Below are 22,736 nucleotides of genomic sequence, written 5' to 3' on the forward strand. Positions count from 1 at the left end.
ATTTTCAGCAAATTTACACATCGTCATAAATCGGTTTAAATATATACACAAAACGATTGCGTCATTCACCATGATCATGCATTTCTCAGCACGAGTTGATTAACAAAGCTATCATTGTCATCACCGCAGTTTAAATAGAAAAACCGTTATCGCTATATAAAAAATACATACGAAAAAAATCTATCATCAACCTTTACTTCTAGACAAATAATATTATTCTATATTATCGATGCCAGTTTATAAGTTAATTAGGTTGTACCATACCGTGGGTGTTATATGTACATGCCCGTGTGCACAATGAATTAGAAATACCTCAAAAACAAATGCCACTACGTAGCATGCATAGATGCCTTAGTCATTACATCCTACACGAAAACGCTATATTCTTCTTTTTACATACTCGTTCTGAGCTAGATTTTCTAGATCTACTCCTACGCCAGGTCGCCTTTGCATGTGTTTGAAAATCAGTTCGGACGTGCAAAGCGAGTGAGTGCCAATGAGGTAAACATAATTATCTAGTTTGATAAATTTTTTGCTCGTACATCCATCGCATTCGCGTTTCTATCGTGCCCCACGTTTGCGTAGTTGTGCGGCCTCATCGTGTTACATGAAGAGCGGCATGGTAGCGTACTCTATATTCTATTTAATGACGATCTACATTTACGTATCCTTGGTTCTCGCAGCTGCAGCGCAAATCGCTGCTAACGCACTGCTTGCACTCCGCACAACCGACGAGGTTTTCGCCGTCAGATGGCGCTCGGCTCGAACGCATCACCTTCATCTCGTTTACGCAGGCGCTCTGACCGCCAGGTGGCGCGCGCGTGCGGTTAGCTTCGATTCTCGAGCGTCTGACGATCTCAGCGCGCGTGATGCTGGTTTTCTGCATCAGCTTCTCGTTGAGGCGAGCCAGCCGCTGCATCCTCACGTAGAGCACGGTGGAGATGGTGATGGATACCAGCAGAATCGCTACGACGGTCACCAGCACTGCGATGAAAACTTCCTGAGGTACGCACGTCGCTGCGTGCTGACCCTTCACTGTACCGGACCCCGACGCCAACGCTAGAGATGAGAAACAATCATTAAAAATTTTACTGTTTGACGAATTCAACAATACTAACTCTTTTTCTTTTTTTTATGTTTAAAATATAATATATAAGATTTATATACTTAAATAAGTAGTACTTATTACTCAATATTTACTAATTCGTTTCATTAATAGATTTGATAATGTAGTTTAGAGAGAAGTTCGATATAAATGCGGATTTTTTTTTATGTGATTGGTGATTATTAAAATAAGTGATCTTTGTGTATTCATTAAATTATGTACATTAGTGAAAAAGGAGGAAAAGAAAGTAATTGACTTACGGTCGTCACTCAGTCGCTCCTCGCCAGGAATTTCCACCTTGAACTTCTGAAATATCTTCGTCTCTTCCAACTGCTCGATCTTCGTCTGCGAATTTTCCTCCTCGATGACGTCATCTCGTGACGCGCCGTCCGCCGCTCTCTTGTTGCGTCCAAAGATGCGACCGGTCACCGGTTGTTTGCTGGCAGCGCCAATCAAGTGATTGCTCCTGCGCGGTGATCCGTCACACTGCGGCTAGATAACGAAACAAGCGTTTGCATCGGGCTACTGCCGGTATACGCCGTTGAATCTCCGCTGAAATAAATATGTGTGCTAATATGTGTAAATGTATATGTAACCAGGAGCGTATAATGACAAATATATTTGTCATTATAAAAATCGTAAATTTGTACATTGTAAATTGTACATTGTACATTTGTAAATTCGTAAAATCGTAAAAATCGTAAATCATAAATTCGTAAATTTGTCATTATACGCTCCTGATGTAACGTATATGTATATGTAAACGTATATGTATAAGCATGTGTGCGAAATAAATATGTATGTAAACCGATATACTGACTATTATAGACACAATAGCTACACGTACTGAGGCGTAGAAGCTTGCAAAGGGAAATATAAGAAGCATTCTCTGGATGTACGATGTGGAAATAGCAACCATAGAAAACTATGTTTTTCGCGTTTTTCCCCGCAAATTAATATGTGCTCGTACGTCCATCGGCTACTATCAGAGCATATAAATCAATTATTTATATGCTCTGCTATTATAATAGATATAATGAGAACAATTATTGTTGCCACGCGATGGCGCTGTGGTCGCTTACCCTGTAGCAGCGCTCGTAGCACACCATGCACTGACACTGCAGATACACGTCCTGGGCGTCAGGGAATTTAAACACCTGCGAAATAGATGGATGGTGATTTCTCTTTCAGAACAGTTCAAGGGTGAATATGATCGCAAATAAGACAGGAGACAGCGTCATGCAGCGAGTACTGCTGCTAATGGTCGCAGCAATTTCCTTACAGAATTAGAGACAGAAATTCGGCCATGATGTTAAAACACGGACGTTTCTTATAACACGCCGCGAGCACAGGTTTTGCCATTATTCATAGGCTCCAGGTTATTTCATATTCAATGGATAGTAGGTCTTGTTGTGGCCACTGACAACTACTAGAAAAATATGTGTGCGTGCGTGCGTGCGTGCGTGTGTATTTGTGTGTGTGTGCGCGCGCGCGTGTGTGTGTGTGTGTGTGTGTGTGTGTGTGTGTGTGTGTGTTGTGTGTGGGTGTGTGTGTATGCGTGCGCGCGTGTGTAATGTGTGTGTGTGTGTGGGTTGTGTGTGCTGGTGTGTGGTGTGTGTGTGTCCGTGTGTGGTGTGTGTGCCTGTGTGTGTGTGTGTGTTGTGATTGTGTTGTGATGACTGCGGTGTGCGTGCTGTATGCGTGTTTAATGAGTATGGATGTGTTGCGTGCGTACGTGATAGTGTAGCTACGCGTGCGTACGTGCGTGGCTGTTGTGCAGTGTGTGTAAAGAAGTAAACAGGACAAAAGATTAATAACATCAAATACCAAATCCTAACGCTAAAACCTAAACGCTAAAGCCCCATGCGAGATACGGCACTGAAGTGGCTGTACATGTCGTCTGTCCGCGGTGCGTCGGGCGCCTCATACACGGCCGGCTTGTAGTGAACTTGGTCGCTCGTGGGATCCTCCGTCATCGATGAGAATGAAGCCTTCGTCTGACCAAGGCCGTCGCTGACGCTATAGCAGTCGTCACAAATATCGAACACGGTCTGCCAAGGGCGTCGACGATGCCATTCGCATTATTACGTCACCGATAGTAATATTTTACGATAACATTGTCATTGACAAATCCGGCATGTGGAATTTATTTGCGTACAATGTATGTAGAAAAATGTAAAAATGTTCCAAATGTTAAACATTAATCGAATGTTAATCTATGTACATTAAATGTGTTGTATATTATCAATCGCATGTCGAATCCGAAGTTAATTTATTTGTATCAACGTAAGTGTCTGTGTTCTATATAGATGTGTTGTATTGACAATGCGCATTCGAAATCGACATTATTTTCACGCCGAAGAGTAAATTATGTCCCATTATCGCTTCATCAGCCAAATAAACGTGATTGCCACGTTATTATAACATTGTTGTTGCAAGTGCGTATCCCGATATCGGACATTGTTTTTGATATATTTTTTGTTTACGCGTACATCTCGCATCGTTTCCATCAATTAAAGTTGTCACACAGTTAACGAAATAACGTGCGTTTTACATGCATTATACGCTAATACTGGGCCTGTAACTCTCTTTGCGCCGCGCGTGTGGGTGAATTGTTGTGTGTGCTGTTGTGTGTTCGTGTGTGGTGTGGTTGTGGGTGGTGGTGCGGCGGCTGCGTGCGTAGCGTGCGTGGCGTGTGATGCTGCAGTGCGTGGCGTTACGTGGTGCGGCGTGTGTATGCTTCGCGTGCGTGCATGGTGATATCTAGCACGCTCACCGAGTTCTTGCGTTTGTTTATGCTGACACCATCGTCGCTGTGTCGCCCAGCTGAGGACGCGCGCGTCGCTAGCGTACGGTGCATCTGCCGGGAACGATTCGGAGCCGCATCGTCGGCACCGTCTCATCGATCAGTCCCGGTCGCACGAACTCTTTCACCGGCCTCTGACCTAAAACAATGTGAGTAACATGGAATTGCATCACGATATTACTAGACGATATAAATATGTTGTTTATCGTATAATTATCTTAGTTTAATTTCTTGTTTCCATTTTCAGGCTCTTTTTCTTCTTCTTCTTAAGCTCTCTGTTCTATATTATATTATATATAATTATTATTAGTATTATATCATTCATCATCATCATCACTCATCATCATCAATTTAAAAGTTAGTATACAAAATTATTTTATATTAGTATGAAGAGCATAAGGTAAAAACTAGAAAATTGTAACGGAAATTACTGAGCTATAATAAATCTGTCTTTTGAAGGCATATTTCGGCAGAACAGTTCACGCCAGCTCCTATAAGCCAACCTAACACACAACGCGATATACACTAATGACGGAGTTGCCATATTAAGGTAGCGCTGCCGAAACCGATAAACTTCTAGCAACGGCTCTGACATTTTTATATATATAGGTTTTATATACGTAATATATATACATATATAAAATCGCCACGCTTGCGTAAAACGGGAGATAATAAATCAGCTACGTAGTTTAATATCATGACTTATAGGCATTATTATCTTAGTGTTTTTTGTGCGCGCACGCGCAACGCGGGAGACGCACGCAAAGCAGTGAACGTCGCATGCAACGCAATATATCGGTGCTATTGTAGCGGAACAAATCCCACGTATATTAGTAATATAATAGTATATATATATATATATCATAGTAAATACCGTGCTGCCTACTGCTCCTTTCACACACGCGCTTCAAGCTACGTGGGCACGATCCAATCTGACACGATCATTTAAAATGAATTAGCACGCTGCTGCGATCCCCTTCGTAATAGAACCCGACTGACGCTTATATACCGTAAGGCTGACGTACAATACGTAAGTGCTGACGTAACATTACCGTAAAGTGCTGAACGACATTACCGTGAGTGCGGACCTACATTACGTTAAGTGGACGTAACATTACGATAAGTGCGACGTAATATACGTAAGTGCTGAAGTACATTAGTAAGTGCATGACGTACACTACGTAAGTGCGAACGTACATTACTAAGTGCTGACGTACATTAAGTATAGTGCGACGTACATTACGTAAGTGCTGACGTACATTACGTAAGTGCTGACGTACATTACGTAAGTGCTGACGTACATTACGTAAGTGCTGACGTACATTACGTAAGTGTAGAAGCCACTGTTCGTAGCTCGTGATGCTCGCGAGCGCGGGCTGCAGCGCTCCCTAGTGCTCAATCACCGACTTGGTTATTACCCGCCCGAGGGCGGCACTTGTATTCCGGTGTCGACCTATAGCTGCTGAGTGAAGGACTGCTGGGTTTGGTAACTTACGGAACTTGTAGTCCGGTGTCGACCTATAGCTGCTGAGTGGAGGACTGTTGGGTTTGGTAACTTACGGTATTTGTAGTCCGGTGTCGACAGTGCGGGCCTGCGATCCCGTCCATAGACACGACACCGTGTAGGCTCGGTCGTTCGTCTCCATGACACCGAACGCCGCGTCGTTCATGACAACGATGGTGTTGTTGTAGAAGACGTCGTCCTGGTAGTTGTTGCCCTGCATCACAACATCGCACCGGTTTCAGCAACGAACGTGTTGTTGTTGTCGTCGTCGTCGTCGTCGTCGTTGTTGTTGTTGTTGTTGTTGTTGTTGTTGTTGTTGTTGTTAGCGGTGGTTTCAGAGAGTTAATATACCGCAATTATTTACGCGTTTTTTTCTGCTTCTGATCGCTAAATTGCTGCTATTCTGCTTCTTCCAGTTGTATATGTCGTTGTTGTTGTCGTCGCCGTGGTCGTTTGAGTTATTATTGTCTTCATTGTCGTTGCCGTCGTCGTAGTCGGTCGTCGTCGTCCTCGTCGTCGTCGTCGTCGTTGTTGTTGTTGTTGTTGTTGTTGTTGTTGTTGTTGTTATCGCTGATGTTGTTGTTGTTCACAGTGGTTAATATTTTGTTATGGTGTTATAGTGATTAAAATATAAAAGTATTAAAAAGAAACTGGTGCTCAAGCCTGTATCAGTGCGAAAGAATTAGCAATTTATACCAGCCTATTACACAATTCCACCACCATCTTATCCGCACGTGTCTTCCCCACAGCTCGAACGGCAAGTGTAACAACCGAGAATAGAAAAATCCTTGAGCGAAATAAACAACACTCGCAAAAAAGCAGGAGCAACGTAGAATTGTTTCCCAGCAGTGAAGCTATTAGTGCATTCGTGTGCAGGCGTTAGTACAATGCGTCGCGCGGCACCGCGATAGCCGATGTACCGTTTTTACCACTTCGGTGCCGCAGAGATCCATGGGGATGGCCATGCGATGATGGCGCCCTCCGCGCGACTGAATCTTACAGCGGTCGCTCTTGTAGTAACCTCTGCAGAACATCATGCCCGTGAAGTCAGATTCGAAGTCCATGTCGACCAGCATGACGTTGTTGTCGATGTCACAGGTCACCTTGATGTCTGGCGAGCAAGAAGAAGATCAGGTCAAAACTAAGGCAATAAAAGGTTAAACTAGGCTAACATAGTACCTTAAACATATTATACATACGGTTATTTTGTCAGTTGTTTTTTTAAACATCACCTCAATGGTTTTCGTGTAATTCAATGTGTGGAGAACAAATGCGGATGTAGAAAGCCGTACACACGCACACAGATACAGACACACACACACACACACACACACACACACACACACACACACACACAACACACACACACACACACACACACACACACACACACATACACTACACACCACACACACAGCACCACACACACACACATACACACACACACAAACGACACACACACACACACACACACACACAACACAGCACACACACAAAACAACACAAACACTCACGCCACGCACACCAGACACACGCGCATTGTAGCTCGTTTACACGTTTGACGGCGTACCTTGCACGGTGCTTGATCTTGCTGTCGCCCCAGATGATCGTCGCCGCGACGCTGTCGACGGTGGCTTTTGTGACCGTATCCGCGCACGTCGGTACCCTGTCGAAACGGTCACCGGGACGACCGCGACGACGTCCGGCCCGCTGTCCGCCTTCCCCGCCAAGGCCGCCTCGAACGGATCATCGACGGTTCGAGACGCCAAATTCGCGACTGCCCGCGGATCGGCCCACCGTCCGCTGGTCGCACGCCGACGGCCGCGCGCAGGTACGGTCGGTGCGGGCGCCGTGGCGCCGTCGAGCGCGGCTCCGTACGGCTCGTTGTGAACATCAGGGTTGCCGGGCTCGTTCGAACGGAAACGTGAAGCGCAGGGTTAACCGTTTCCCGCGCTCGGTCGCATCGGATCGTCTGAGCCACCGTCGCCTCCCGGTGGTACGGACGACGTCGGCATCGCGTTGAGCGGGCGGCGCGCCCTTCCGGTGCGCCGGCCGGCGGAAGGCGACGTTCGTGCGTTCCGTCGGTGGCTGGCCGACGTTGAAGGGATTGACGGAAACGGCCGGCAGAAGGTGTGGCCGCCGTCTGCGGACCGTTTCTCTCCCAATTCCTCCGTTGGACGGCCGACGCCGCACCCGCGCTTACCTGTCGCCGGTCGGGTACGGGTTGTACTCATACCAGAGACTGGGTTCGCTGTGCGCGCCTCACGGGTGCCGACGTCTGTCGTCGTCCTCGTCTTGCTCTGTCGGATTGTACGTGAACACGCCTGCCTCCGGCGTGTTCCCCCGCCCGTCCTGGGGAAATGCGCCACCTAGCGGTCCGTTCGCGTGTGAACGTCACCAGGCCGCGGCCCGGTGGTACTAGGGCGTTTGTGGCGCGCCGGGAAGTTCCGTTGACGTTGTAGAGTGACGCTTGGCATGGTACCGCGACTGAGCGTGGCGCTTTGTCGCCGCCGACCGCGGGCGCGTGCCCCCGCCCGTCCGCTACCGTAAGTCACCTTCAAAGTTCAGCGTCTGCCACCGATCCTGGATGATTTCACCATTGACGTTGCGCCACCTGGTTCGGAAGCTCTGTGTTCCCGCCGAATGCAGCTCGAACGGAACGGATACCGACGGCAAACCTGCGGCCTGGGCCGCCGCCCGGTCCGGGAAAGTAGTTCTCGGCGGAACGCCCTCTGCAGGTTCGGTCGCCGCGCTCGATGCTGTTACCTTCGCTCACAGCGGCACGCCTCCGCCCAGCGCGCGACTGCGGTCGGATTGCGCGACGGCGAGCCGAATCTAAAGCCGCCGTAGTCCTGCTGCGTCGGACGTTGATCGCGGCGGTGGCGCCATCTACCAACCGGTCTGGCGCGGCGGTGCCCGCCTTCGTTCTCGCTCACCGCGATTTCGTTCCTCGAATGTTTGTATTTTGTGGGCCGCGCGTGGCGCTGCGGGCGTCGTCTCAATGGGGGGTCACTGCCGTGGTGGCTCTCACCCGATCCCAGGCGTACGTTTGTGATCCAAATTCGATCGGAGTCGTAGAGCTGAACGCTGACCCCGCTCCCGCCGTCGGGGCTTCGGCCAGCTGAAAAAATAAACCGACTATTAAGCATGATGGGGCAGGGAATAATTATATCTGGTCGCTAGCTTGACGCCATCCCGTTGCAACTTTTTACAAGGCACTTGTGAATAATGAGCGAATCGACAGTGTTGGATAACCGCAGAAAAGCTGGTGATGGACTCTGACATAAGATCGAAACTAGTTGTTCGTCACTACTTTCAATACACTCAGCTATACAAACAGTTATTTGACGTTTATCTCGTGGCAAATTAAATGTTTCGCTTTGCGTCTTGCGGTTCCGATGTGTGGAGTGGTGGCTTATATCCGCGCTAACTCATCGGCCTTGCAAGCCAAAATCTTTTCGTGGTATGATATTGCGTCCGGACGAATACCGGAAGACCGAGTAACAGAACACACGGCGGCTGCGTCGATTACTCCTTGACTAACTTCAATCATGACCTTCCTACTAGCGTCGTTAGCATTTTCACACCATTGTTAACGCGACGGCACCAATCGTACGACAAAGCAGGCGATTCCCCGTTTAGTTACTGCTTTTATTAAGACTTCGTACTGGTTTCTTTGCCGCCACCTCTTTCGGCAATTTAACTTTAGTCCATTCTCATGCACTGGTATAAACAACACAGGCGTTAAGCTGGACGATGATGAAGGTATTTACACATGTTGATGGTAGAGAGAGATATAAAATCTTTTCTTGTTAACGTTTTGTGACACTGTATATGATTATATGTGTATATACTATATTAGTAGTAGTAGCTACATTTGCCGTGTTCATATAACAGTATTAGAGGAAAGGAGGTACGAACCCCCCCCCCCTCTCTCTCTTTCTCTCTCTCTCGTCTCGCCACCAAGCAAGCAAGCGCAACCGCCACCACTTTGTATGGACCTTCCGCTTCGAGAAGATTCTACTGTGTGCGTGTTTCGGCGGACATTTCCCGCGTGTATCTATAGCGATAAGCGTTATTAGCATGAGCGATGATCAGCGCATGCAATTACGAAAGAGGCTTAGTAGGCGGACAGAGAGGAGAGCATGAGGCATGAAGAGTGACAGAGAGGTGTGAAAGAGAGGGCGAACACAGAGAAGGTGAGAAAGAGAAAAACAGAGACGGAGCGCCAACAGAGGGAGAAGAAAAAACGAGGAGATACGAGAGAGACAGGAGAGAGATGAAAGAAAGAGAGAGAGAGAAAGTTGAAAAGAGAGAAGAGAGAGAGGGACAGCCCAACACACGAATTTCATACAAATGAGAGAGAGAGAGAGAGAGAAGAGAAGAAGAGAGTGCAGGTAGGAAGAAGAGACGGAGACAAGAGAGAGAGCCGCCGTGGAGAGAGAGAGAGGAGAAGAGAGAGAGGAAGAGAGAAAGAAAAATAAAGAGAAAGAGAGAAAGAGAGAAAGAGAGAGGAGAGAAGAGAGAGAGAGAGGAAGAGAGAGAGAGAGGAAGAAGAGGAGAGAGAGCTCCTTACTAAGAGAAGAGAGCAGGAGAGAGTAGAAAACGAGAGAGAGAGAGAGAAAAGAGAGAGAGAAGAGAGAGAGCTGTGAGAGAGAGAGAGAGATGGCAAAGAGAGCAGAAAGAGAGAAAGATGAGAGAGAAAGAAGAGAGAAAGAGCGGAGAGCAGAAGAGAGCGAAAAGAGAGAAAGGAGAGATGAGAGAAGAGGCAGAGGCGAGAGGAGAGACAGAGCAGAGAAGGAAGAAAGAGAGAAAGATGGAGAGCGGAGATGAGTAAGTCGGTGATATGCAGTCGATCACAGCTCCCATCTATTCTGATTGCTTTACGCAGCATTTTAGATTAGCAATTGTTTACCTGCCCTTCAAAACATGGCCACATTTCCTCTTCCTTCCTAAATCGATTATTTCTAGCTACTCTAGATTATAACCAGCGTTCAATTATTTCCGTAATCATAAAAACAGGTTTAGACACGGTATGGCATTTCACGTCTAGCTGCGCGAACTCATTTTAACAACGTAGCTTCACTGTGTGACGGGTGGATAAGCCAACATCATGCATGTGCTCGTCATACACGCCACCTCGCGCGCGCGCGCACCGCACGCCATCCGCACGCATCGCACACACCACACACACACACACACACACACACACACACAACCTCATATATATATATATTATATATATATATATTATATATAGACTATATATAGATATATAAGCAACGGGTCGCTTCGACCGTGCCATTAGCTGCCAAGCGACTTTGAATAAAAACAAGTAGTTATCCACATTCGGCTTCTTGTTCGCATAAAACACATTGTGAACGCCGAGAAATAAAAGAGAAGTGCAGAGCGGGAAACGAAGAAACTGACGGGAGGCAGGACAGAGAGCGAGGCAAGAGACAAATAGAGGCGGGCACGAGAGAAAGACGAGAAAGTGGCCGGAGAGATGGACAGAAAGGAAGAGAGAGAGTTGGCCTGATAGAAATGGGAGAGAGAAAGAGAGAGAGAAGGCGGGGGGGAGAGAAGAGAGAGCGCAGCAGGAGAGGGAGCAGAGAGGCAGGAAGAGCAGAGGCAGAGAGAGACTAGCAGAGCAGAGAGAGAGCGACGAGCCGAGAGCGAAGGAGGAGCTAAGAGGGCCCTAGATGTATTACCGCGTGATTTGAATAATCTATACATGCCACTCGTGTTCAACGCGATTTAAAGCGATTGTATGGCTGACTCTACTTGCTATCTTAGTTGAACTAATTTCGTTATCGTTTACATCAGCTGGCGTCATTGTACGATTGTTAATAACTGCTGACATAATTCGGAGAAACGTTGTTACTGTATGCGGACCTTTGCAGAGACGTCGACGATATCACAACAATAATCGAGCGATTGGGTTCAATAAGTTAATGTGAACACGGATATTTAACTGGCTTATGTCCCTAATGATTTACGTAAATATGAAAGATACAGAACACGGCACAAACACGTACACACTGACGCACACGCGCACGCACACGTACACGTACGTACGCACGCGCACGCATGTACGCACGCACACGCACATACGCACACGCACACACACACTCACACGCAAAAACGCACACGCCACACGCACAACACACCAACAACCACACACACACACACACACACACACACACGCACACACACGCACACACACACAAACAAACAAACACGCGCGCTCATATGTACGCACGCACACACACTGCTTTATGATATGTAGATCTATGTATATATAGAGAAAGAGACTATGTCACCGAATTTATTGTATGATCATATATAGGCTAATCCAGGCTTAGTCGCTTTACAGAAATTAATATAGAAGTGCTCTAATATCATCTGTCTCACCTTAATCCCACTACCCCCGACCTCCAGAAACCTGTGTCCTGACGCTATCAGTAGTAGCAGTGCCGGTTGGCAATCGAAATAAAAACCTACAGCCCGAATCGTCAACGAACGTGAGCTAAACCCTAAACAGCCAATTCATACGACGCGAACGGGAGATGACAGCCATGCGCAAGTATCCGTTTTCTGCGGCTTCGTAAGACGCAGCCAAAAAAAACTACGAGGGATGCGGTAATATATTGGAGATATAGCCAGCCAGCCACGAGCGCGTGGTGGGTGATGCTCTCTTTCTCCACCTGCTACTCTTAACACCGGATGCAGTTTTGACGCCTCAAACGCTCGTGTAGCTTCCGGTGTCTGCATGGCTATAGTTACGACGTCACGTGACGCGTCGCCCAGCAACTGTGATGTCATTACGCAAACACTCACCTGAGCATGCACTGACCCTATATTGACGCTACGTGTGTGCCGCGCGTGTGTGTGTGTCTCGTGTGGTGTGCGTCGTGTGGTGTGTGTTTGTGTGTGTGTGTGTGCTGGTGTGTGTGGTCGTGTGTGTGTGTGTTTGCGTGCCGTGTGTGTGGTGTGTGTGTGTGTGTGTGTGTCTGTGTTCGTGTGGCTGTGTGCGTATGTTGGCGTGCCGTGCACCACATGCGCGTCGTGCGTGTGCGTCGTTTCGCGCGTTGCATGTGTGGTGTGTGTCGTGTGTGTGGCTGTGTGTGTGTGTGCTGTATGTGTGCGCTGCCCGTGCACATGCGCTCGTGTGCGTGTGTCGTGTGCGTGCTTCGCGGGGCATGATGTGGCGTGCCGTGCCGTGCGCCGCTGCGCGCGTGTGTGTCTGTGTGTGTGTGCGGTGTGTCGTGTGTGCGTCCATGGCGTTCATGCGTGAGTGCGTGCGCGCGTCCATGCATGCGTGTAACTGTACATCATAGCCATCATATTTTCGCGCGCCCGCACCCGCAGGTGATTGCCCCAGCATCGATCAGCTTCCCCCCTCCACCACCACCTCCGGATGGACACTTCACGGTGCCACGATCCTCGGCGCAAATCTCTGCGAGAAAAAACCGAGCGGGTGACCGCTGCCATTCTACGCCGCACGTAGAGAAAGTCTTAACTAGAGCATGGATAAACTGTGAATTCGATACATAATTCAGCGTGTCACTGTGCCGAAGTAATCAGCCCGTGTTGTCCCCCCGTTGTCGTTGCGAAAAGGCGACAGTCATAAAGACGGATCTGGTCAAATCAGAATTACGGAGACAAAGGCGCGAGCGACCTGAAAAGCTGCGCGCGCACGTGGCCTCGACTCGGGGGGCCAAGCTGCTCGAGTATATTAATATTACGAGCAAGCTAATAACGGTAACACGACGCACTAGGCAAGCCGATCAGCTAATATAAACGCGAACGTAGAATATCGCTGTATTTGGAAATACAGGACGTGATCGCATATATGCGTGCACGCATGCATTTACGCGCGCGCGCACGTGTGCACACACGCACGCGCGCACGCACGCACGTACATACGCGCGCCTCACACGGTTAATCAATTATTCCCCGGTACTTTTACCGACGACACATTTATGGGTTGCCGGTTAACATCTAAGAGCCATCGTAGCGCAGTTCAAACAGACCATTACCACATGAAAAAGATGCAGACAGCCACTTAGTACCGAGCTGGCTCGGCTAGATCAAAATGGACGCGATGGTAGTAGGCAAAAGGCCATTGCACATAAACACAGAAGAATCTATAAGGCTGCTACTGTGCTGCTGCTGCTATTGTTGCTGTTGTTAATAATAATAAATATTATATTATTAATAATAATAATTATTGCTGTTGTTGTTGTTGTTGCTGTTGTTTTTGTTGTTGTTGTTTCTACGACTACCGTTATTGTTATAGTTGTTGTTGTTGTTGTTGTTTCTACTACTACAGTTATTGTTATAGTTGTTGTTGTAACAGCAGCTGCTGTTGCTGCAGCTGATGTTGTTGTTGTCGTTGCTACTGTTGTATTGTACATTGCGTTCTAATTAACCAATGGCGCTTCAAGCCGACGAGGCTGTGCGACTAATTGTCTATACTTCTAACCCTGGCAAGTTATTGTTGTTATTGTGATGACATGGGACGTCGTGCTCGTATATATACGTAGCCCCACCGCGCACCCTGATGGTTACAGACAATTGCGCGTTAATATATCACTAATAACAGAAGCAGCGGGTGCGGTTCGGATTGTAGGGCGTCCGGCCTGTTTTAAGATGCGGTTAAATAGACACGCTCGGACAGACAGTATAATAGTTAGAGAACCGTTATTATATGGAGGGTCACACTGTTATATACGAAAGCCCTGTTAACGAAGTTCGTACTGTTACTATGTAGTAAGTCGGAGAGAGATCGAAACGAAGCGCCGGAGCCTAGGCATGGTTGCACTAAGTATGGCCTAAGTATGCCTAGCATGGCGCACTACTTCTACTACTGCTATTTCTAACTACATACTTCGACAGCATCTATATGTAACGCCGATGACAGTACTCAGACGTGCGGACGCGTGGCGTCATTGCCGATACGCAACGCGGAAGCGGCGCTTGTGTTTTGTTTGCGTTAATTGTAGAGCGTAACGCTAGCGGTGAGAGTTCTATAACGCGAGCTTTATTCAATAATGGCGCGCGACGAGTATTTGCTTTCTCATGCGCGTCGACCCTGCCACACGCCGGCGATGATTAAATAGACCACATCGTGCATATCGCTGATGCACACCTACGAGTTTCTGCTCTGTCACGTTGAACCAGGAACACGACAAACTAACTGGTCGTCTAAGCGCGTTCGTAACTGCTGCTCGTACGGTAGCATTGAAGATCCTCGTTTGGTCTCTTCGTGCGGTTTAGTTTCACAAATCGGCGTCGATTGTTTTTCCTTCGTATTGCCTTCGTCATTTGCGCACCAGCTGGAAAATCTTTGAGGCATTTTTTTTATTTCATTTTGTTCACGTAGAAAAGAAAAAATATAGATATGACCATGAAATGATAGATTCGTTAAACTCTTTTATAATTATAAGTCATATCACTGTCGGATATATTATTAAGACCGGGACGTCAATGATCTTAACCCTAACCCTAACCTTAACCCTATTCCTAACACTAACCCTAACCGTAACCCAAACCCAAACCCTAATTCTAAGCCTAACGCTAACCATAACCATCAAAACACACGAATGTGAGAACCTTGGTCTTTCCTGCGCGAGAATAAACTATAATAGCTTGGCTTCGTGAGGATAAACTGTGACACGTGGCGTCATTCGAAGCCCAGTGAACCGTACGGGGGACATCTTTTTATCGCCTGCTTCTGTATAATAGCTCTACATATGACACAGCGCTAACATACTACGCATTATTAACATACATACATATTAACACGCTACATATTAAGGCGTTAATCAACTTCGTAATGGCTTGCGCGTTGTCACTGAATCTCATTGCTATCAATTAGGAAGTTGTCTCCCACAGCTACCCGACTGAATATACGTTCTGCACTGCTTAGATTACAACATTCAATTATTACATGTATGTACATTATTACACACTATGTGTGTATTTATAGATATATATCAAGAGTACATAATAGCGATACATAATCTTTATTATGTACTCTTCATATATATAGATACTATACACTCCTGGTATTATTACATGTATATATGTATGTATGTATGTATGTATGTATGTATGTATGTAAGTTGACGCGTACCTTGCACGGTGTTGTCGTTGCTGTCGCCCCAGATGTCGTCGCCGCGACGCGTCGACGGTGGCTTGTGACCGTATCCGCGCACGTCGTACCTGTCGAAACGGTCACCGGACGACCGCGACGACGTCGGCCGCTGTCCGCCCTTCCCCGCCAAGCGCGCCTCGAACGGATCAATCGACGGCTTCGAGACGCCAAATTCGGACTGCCCGCGGATGGCGCCACCGTCGTGGTCGCCGCCGACGGCCGCGCGCAGGTACGGATCAGTCGGCGTCGGCGTCGAGCGCGGCTCTCCGTACGGGTTGAACATCAGGGTTGCCGGGCTCGTCGAACGGAACGTGAAGCGCAGGTAACCGTTTCCGCGCTCGGTCGCTATCGGATCGTCTGGAGCCACCGTCGCCTCCCGGTGGTACGGACCGGATGTCCGGATCGCGTTGAGCGGCGGGCGCGCTTCCGGTGGCGGCGGCGGAGGCGACGTCGTCGTTCGCGGTGGCGACGTGAAGGGATTGACGAAACGGCCGGCAGGTGTGGCCGCCGTCTTGCGACCGTTCTCCCATCGCTCGTTGACGGCGACGCCGACCCGGTTACCGTCGGTCGGGTACGGGTTGTACGTGTGCGGCCTCACGGGTGCCGACGTCGTCGTCGTCGTCGTCTTGCTGTACGGATTGTACGTGAACACGCCGCGTCCGGCGTAGTTCCCCGCCGTCGCTGGGGGAGCGCCACCTAGCGGTCGTCGCGTGAACGTCACCAGGCCGCGGCCGGTGTAGGGCGTTGGTGGCGCGCCGGGGAGTTCCGTTGACGGTAGAGTGACAGCTTGGATGGTACCGCGCACGAGCGTGGCGCTGTCGCCGCGGCCGCGGCCGCCCGTCCCGCTACCGTAAGTCACCTCAAAGTTCCGCGTCTGCACCGATCCGGATTTCACATTGACGCTGGCGCCACCTGTCGGCCCTCTGTTCCCGCCGAATGGCAGCTCGAACGGACCGGATCCGAACGGCACCTGCGGCTGGGCGCCGCCCGGTCCGGGAAAGTAGTTCTCGCGCGGAACGCTCTGCATGTTCGGTCGGCCGCGCTCGATGCTGTACCCTCCGCTCGCAGCGCCAGCGCGGGACTGCGGCGGGATTTGCGGCGACGGCGAGCCGAATCTAAAGCCGCCGTAGTCCTGCTGCGTCGCGTTGATCGCAGCGGTGGAGCCATCTACCAACCGGTCTGCGCGGCGGTGCCCGTCTTCGTTCTCGTCACCGGATTTCGTTCTCGAATGTTTGTTTTTGTGGCCGCCGCGTGGCGCTGCGGGCGTCGTCTCAATGGGGGGGTCACTGCCGTGGTCGGCGTCCCAGGCGTACGTGTGATCAAAGTCGATCGGAGTCGTAGAGCTGAACGCGTGACCGCCCGCTCCCGCCGTCGGCTTCGGCAGCTGAAAAAATAACGCTGACTATATAGCATGATGGGGCAGAATAATATATCTGGTCGCTAGCTTGACGCGTGAACTTTTTACAAGTACTTTGAATAATGAGCAAGACATCGACAGTGTGTGGATAACCGCAGAAGCTGGTGATAGACTCTGACATAGATCGAAACTAGTTGTTCGTCACTACTTTCAATACACTCAGCTATACAAAACAGTTATTTTACGTTTATCTCGTGCAAATAAAGTTTTGGCTTTGCGTCTTGCGTCGCGTATGTGTGGAGTGTGGCTCATATCGCGCTAACTCATCGGCTGCAAGCCAAAATCTTGTTCGTGGTATGATATTGTTCCGGACGAATACCGGAAGCCGAGTAACAGAACACACGGCGCTGGTCGATTACTCTTTGACTAACTTCAATCACTGCCTACTGTTAACGCGACGGCCACCAATCTACGACAAAGCAGGGATTCCCCTTTAGTTACTGTATTTAGTAAGACTTCGTACTTGCTTTTCTTTGCCGGCACCTCTCGGAAATTAACTTTAGTACTTCTCATGCACTGGTATAAACAACACAGGTTAAGTGACGATGATTGAAGGTATTTACACATGTTGATGGTAAGAGAGAATATAAAAAATTTTCTTGTTAACGTTTGTGACAGCTGTATATATTATATGTATATATATATATATAGTAGTAGTAGTACATTTGCCGTGTTCATATTAACAGTTATTAGAGAAAAGGAGGTACGACCCCCCCCTCTCTCTCTCTCTCTCTCTCTCTCTGTCTCTCTCTCTCTCTCGCCACCAGCAAGCAAGCGCAACGCACCACCTTTATGGACCTCCCGTTCGAGAAGATTCTCTGTGTGGTGTTTTTGGCGGAATTTCCCGCGTTATCTATAGCGATAAGCGTTATTAGCATGAGCCATGATCAGCGCATGCATTTACGAAAGAGGCGAGTAGGCGAACAGAGAGAGAGAGAGAGATGAGGACAGCGAGTGACAGAGAGGTGTTGAAAGAGAGGGGCGACACAGAAAAGGTGAGAAAGAGAAAACAGAGAGAGCGCAACAGAGGGAGAGAAAAAACGAGAGATAGAGAGAGACAGGGAGAGAGAGAGAAAGAGAGAGAGAGAAAGTGACAGAGAGAGAGAGGAAAAGAGAGAGAGAGGAAGAGAGAGAGAGAGAGAGAGAGAGTAAGAAAGAGAGAGAGAAAGAGAGAGAGAGAGAGAAAGAGAGCGAGAGCGTGAGAGAGAGAGAGAGAGAGGAAGAGATAAAGAGATAGAAAGAGATAGAGAGAGAGAGAGAGAGAGAGAGAGAGAGAGACGTGTAGTGTATGCGTACGCGTGCGTACGTGCGTGCGTGTGTGCATGTGTGTGTAAAGAATGTAAAGGACAAAAAGATGTAGATAACATGCAAATACAATCCTAACGCTAAACCTAAACCTAAGCCCATGCTGAGGATCGGCACCTTGAAGTGGCTGTACATGTGCGTCTGTCCCGGGTGCGTCGTGCGGTCATACACGGCCGGCTTGATGAACTTGTCGCTCGTGGGGCAGCCTCCGTCATCGATAAGATGAAGCCTCGTCTGACCAAGGCCGTCGTGACCATAGCAGTTCGTCACGAAGATATCGAACACGTCTGCAAGGCGTCGACGAGGCATTCGCATTATTACGTCACCGATAGTATTATTTTACGATACATTGTCATTGCAATCGCATGTGGAAATTTATTTGCGTACAATGTATGTAAAAAATTTTAAAATGTTAAAAATGTTAAACATTAATCAATGTTATCTATGTACATTAAATGTGTTGTTATATTATACAATCGCATGTCGAAATCGAAATTATTTATTTGTGCACAGTGTTCTGTGTCTATATTAGATGTGTTGGTATTACAATCGCATTTCGAAATCGACATTATTTGTTCACCGACAGAGTAAATGTATGTCCATTACGTGTCACAGTCACATTACGTGGTTCACGTTATTTATTATACATTGTTGTTGCAGTCGTATCCCGATATCGACATTGTTTTTGATATATTTTTGTTTTTACGCGTACATTCGCATCGTTCGCATCATTAAAGTTGTCACATGTTACGAAAAACGTGCGTTTCTACATGCAGTATAGCTAATACTGCCGTAACTCTCTTTGCGCGCGCGTGTGTGTGTGTGTGTGTGTGTGTGTGTGTGTGCGTGCGTGCGTGCGTGCGTGCGTGTGTATGCTTGCGTGCGTGCGTACGTGTGTGCGTGCGTGTGTATGCTTGCGTGCGTGCATGGTGTATATCTAGCACGCTCACCGTTCTTGTTGTTTATGCTGACGACCATCGTCGCTGTGTCGCCCAGCTTGAGGACGCGCGCGTCGCTAGCGTACGGTTGCATGCCGGGAACGATTCGGAGCCGGCACGTCGGCACCTCGATCAGTCCCGGTCGCACGAACTCTGTGTCACCGCCTCTGATCCTAAAACATGGAGGTAAACATGGATATTGCCATCACGAGTATTATCTAGACGATATGATATGTGTTTTATCTTATATATTATCTTGTGTTATTTCTTCTTCTTACTCCTCTTGTTCTACATATTATTATTTTATTATTTTTATTATATCATCATCATCATCATCATTGTAAGTTAGGGACATGTTGAAGAAGAGGCCTGGACAGCCTCTACGGGGCACAGCCTCGACTGAGCTACCTCACGGGGATTTAGCTTGTGGTTTGTTGTTGCCATTATAAATGTATAAAATAAAAATTGTAAAAAAAGTTTTGTTTAAGAAATTGCTACATCATTTTAAGTTAGTATACAAATTATTTTTATTATTATGTATGGAAGTACGATTAAGGTAAAAACTGAAAATTGTAACGGAAATTAACTGGCTATTATAATCTTGTCTTTCTGAAGCATATTTTGCGCAGTACAGTCTACCCAGCTCCTATAATGCCACGCTACACCTACGCGAATACACTAATGACGAGTTGCCATATAAGGTTAGCGCTGCCGAAACCGATAAACCTTCTACGACGCTCTGACATTTTGATATGTAAATATATATATATATATATACATCGCACGTTGCAATTCTAAAACGGGAGATAATAAATGCACTACGGTAAGTTTATATCTCTACTTATAGGCTAGTATTATCCGTAGTGTTTTTGTGCGCGCACGCCAACCGGAGACGCACGGCAAAGCAGTGAACGTCGCATGGCAACGCAATATTATCGCTGCTATTATAGCCGGAAAATCCCACGTTATATATATATATATATATATATATATATACGCCGCTGCTGCCTACTGCTCTAAACACACGCGCTTGTCAGGCTTCGTGCAGATCTGATCTGGACATGATCATTGTAAATGAATATGCACCTGCTGCGATTCCCCCTCGTATTAGAACCGCGGTGCTCCGTTTCGTCTTCCCGCGATCACCGAATAAACTCGAGGGGCGTTACGTAAGTGCTGACGTATATTACGTAGTGCGAGTACATTACGTAAGTGACGTACATTACGTAAGTGCTGACGTACCTTACGTAAGTGCCTGACGTACATTACGTAAGTGCTGACGTACATTACGTAAGTGCTGACGTCATTACGTAAGTGCTGACGTATATTACGTAAGTGCTGACGTACATTACGTAAGTGCTGACGTACAATACGTAAGTGCTGACGTACATTACGTAAGTGCTGACGTACATTACGTAAGTGTGCTGAGTAACATTACGTATACTGCTGACGTACATTATAAGTGCTGACGTACATTACGTAAGTGCTGACGTACAATTACGTAAGTGTAGAAGCCATTGTTCGTAGCTCGAGATGCACGCGAGCGCGGCTGCAGCGCACCCTAGTGTTCAATCACAGACTCGGCTATTACCGCGCGAGGCGGTACTTGTATCCGCGTGTCGACTATAGCTGCTGGTGAAGGACTGCTGGACGTTTCTGAGCTGATATCCGCGCGAAGCGCGCTTCGGCGCACCTGGTGCGCCTTTTAGAACGAATCGCTGCGCTGTCAATATGACTTTAACGGTTGTATCAGATCGCCTCTGATCGTCAATTGAGCAGTTCTGGCGCTTCCGCAAGCCTTTGGCCTATGCCGTAGGGCGAGAATAACTCCAAATGCTCGAAATTGCTACCTTGCTTGTTGGCGCGCGTCGAAAAAGTGTAGAAAAATAATTTTCCCTTTCGCTTGGATCATGCCCTCACATTAATTTGGAAAGTTATCGCGACCCATAGATGGCGCAACGGAGTCCATCTACGTACCATTTCCAAGTTTTTTTTAAGAAACCGCGTCGATCGATGACCTAGACTGCGCGCGGTCGTTCAACACGCTAGCGTAACTCACTTCAGTATAGCCAACGATAGTTGGCTGAGTGAAGGTCGTACCAGTCTACTTGGCTTTTAATTATCGTAGGCCATCTTAGTTCTTAGATCTGGAATATTTAATCTGGTACAGTCAATTGGACACGGGCAGCCTGACGTGATTTATGTTGTGGAGCTCAGGACTATCTACTGTGTATCTGTGCATGCACAATGCCGTGCGGGCTATGTGTTGCATCGGTGTATTTAACGGTGTTGAAGTGAAGTTATTAGGTGAAATCAAACATTAAGACTATTGCTGGTACTGTAGTACTAGTCCTACTGACAAGTTGTATATTAACCATTATTTTATTAGCCATTATTAGAGTAGGCCTATACTAGAAACATTAACAATTTCGTAGTTAAATAGATTTCGTATTTAGTTAGGCATTAATATTTTATTGAAACGCTGGAAGTGCCTGTGTCTAGTTATGCCTAGGGGTATTCTAACCCTAGCAAAGAGCGTTTCTTGCTAGTCGTAGTAGTCTAGTAGTACTAGTGGTTCAAGGATAGAGAACATGGCTCGCCAATATTATATGGCCCCAATGTATGGCATGCGCAATAAAACCAATGTCATTTACATCAATATAATATATATATTATATCAATATATAGGTTAGGAATGGTTAGGGTTCGTCATTATTAGTAAGTTAATACTAGTAACAGAGTTAGTCATTATTACTATTACTATTACATGAGCTCCCTGCGGTCCTGGTAGTTACAGTACATAGTAGTACTAGTAGTGCGGCTGTAACTTAGTAGTAACTACTACTACTTAGTACTAGTAGTAGTACTTAGTAGTAATTAGTGTATACATGTACTTGTAGTATATACAAGTATTCGTAGCCGTAGCCGTAGGTGTGGAATGTAATACCAGTCTACATGCGGACCGCGCCGCCACAGGCACTTCGACCGTTTCAATAAAATAATAATGCTAACTAAATACGAAATCTATTTATACGAAATTGGTAATGTTTCTAGTATAGGCTTACTCTCTTCAAAGAAGGTTGCGAGTGCAAAGGCTATATATAGACAGGACTCGCTCCCACCTCGATTAGCCATTGAGTGACTAAGCTAAGCCGAGAGGTGCGAGGAGTGCCAGTCTATGGGCTATATGGCGGCGGGCAGGCGGCGCACTGCTTTCCAACTCCGTACGAGCCTCGCATTGGAACGTTGCAAAAACGTTGGAGCGTTGGGGCACGAAGAGCGCCGGTAGGTGTTTCCTGATTCTAGACAGCCGTTTCCTTACTGGGCAAGGTTCGCGAATGTCAGAATTTCGACAGTCTTTCTGTGATTTCGCGTGACACAGCTCGGTTACAGAACACATTACTCGTTACACTTTTTATAACAAGTGAACACTGTTCACGTCCAAATGTCTACCCTCTGTGTCCCCCCATCTAAAATTGCGGACTGTTCGCTGGCAAAC

At 47.4% G+C, this 22,736-nt stretch overlaps 1 protein-coding gene across 1 annotated transcript in view; it reads right to left on the bottom strand.

Moving 5' to 3' along the window:
* LOC106807564 overlaps positions 1 to 22,736 on the bottom strand; it is a 26,554-nt gene continuing 3,818 nt past the window's right edge. The window contains exons 4-8 of the mRNA XM_014809935.1: positions 19,250 to 19,410; positions 18,417 to 18,586; positions 2,188 to 2,262; positions 1,366 to 1,597; positions 1 to 1,059 (exon numbers count right to left, since the gene is read on the bottom strand). Coding sequence (XP_014665421.1) covers positions 644 to 1,059; positions 1,366 to 1,597; positions 2,188 to 2,262; positions 18,417 to 18,586; positions 19,250 to 19,410 — 1,054 coding nt within the window. The 3' untranslated portion in view covers positions 1 to 643. The remainder of the gene's footprint in view (positions 1,060 to 1,365; positions 1,598 to 2,187; positions 2,263 to 18,416; positions 18,587 to 19,249; positions 19,411 to 22,736) is intronic.

This window comes from Priapulus caudatus, unplaced genomic scaffold, assembly GCF_000485595.1.
Source record: "Priapulus caudatus unplaced genomic scaffold, Priapulus_caudatus-5.0.1 Scaffold223, whole genome shotgun sequence".
In the NCBI taxonomy this organism is placed as follows: Eukaryota; Metazoa; Priapulida; class Priapulimorpha; order Priapulimorphida; family Priapulidae; genus Priapulus; species Priapulus caudatus.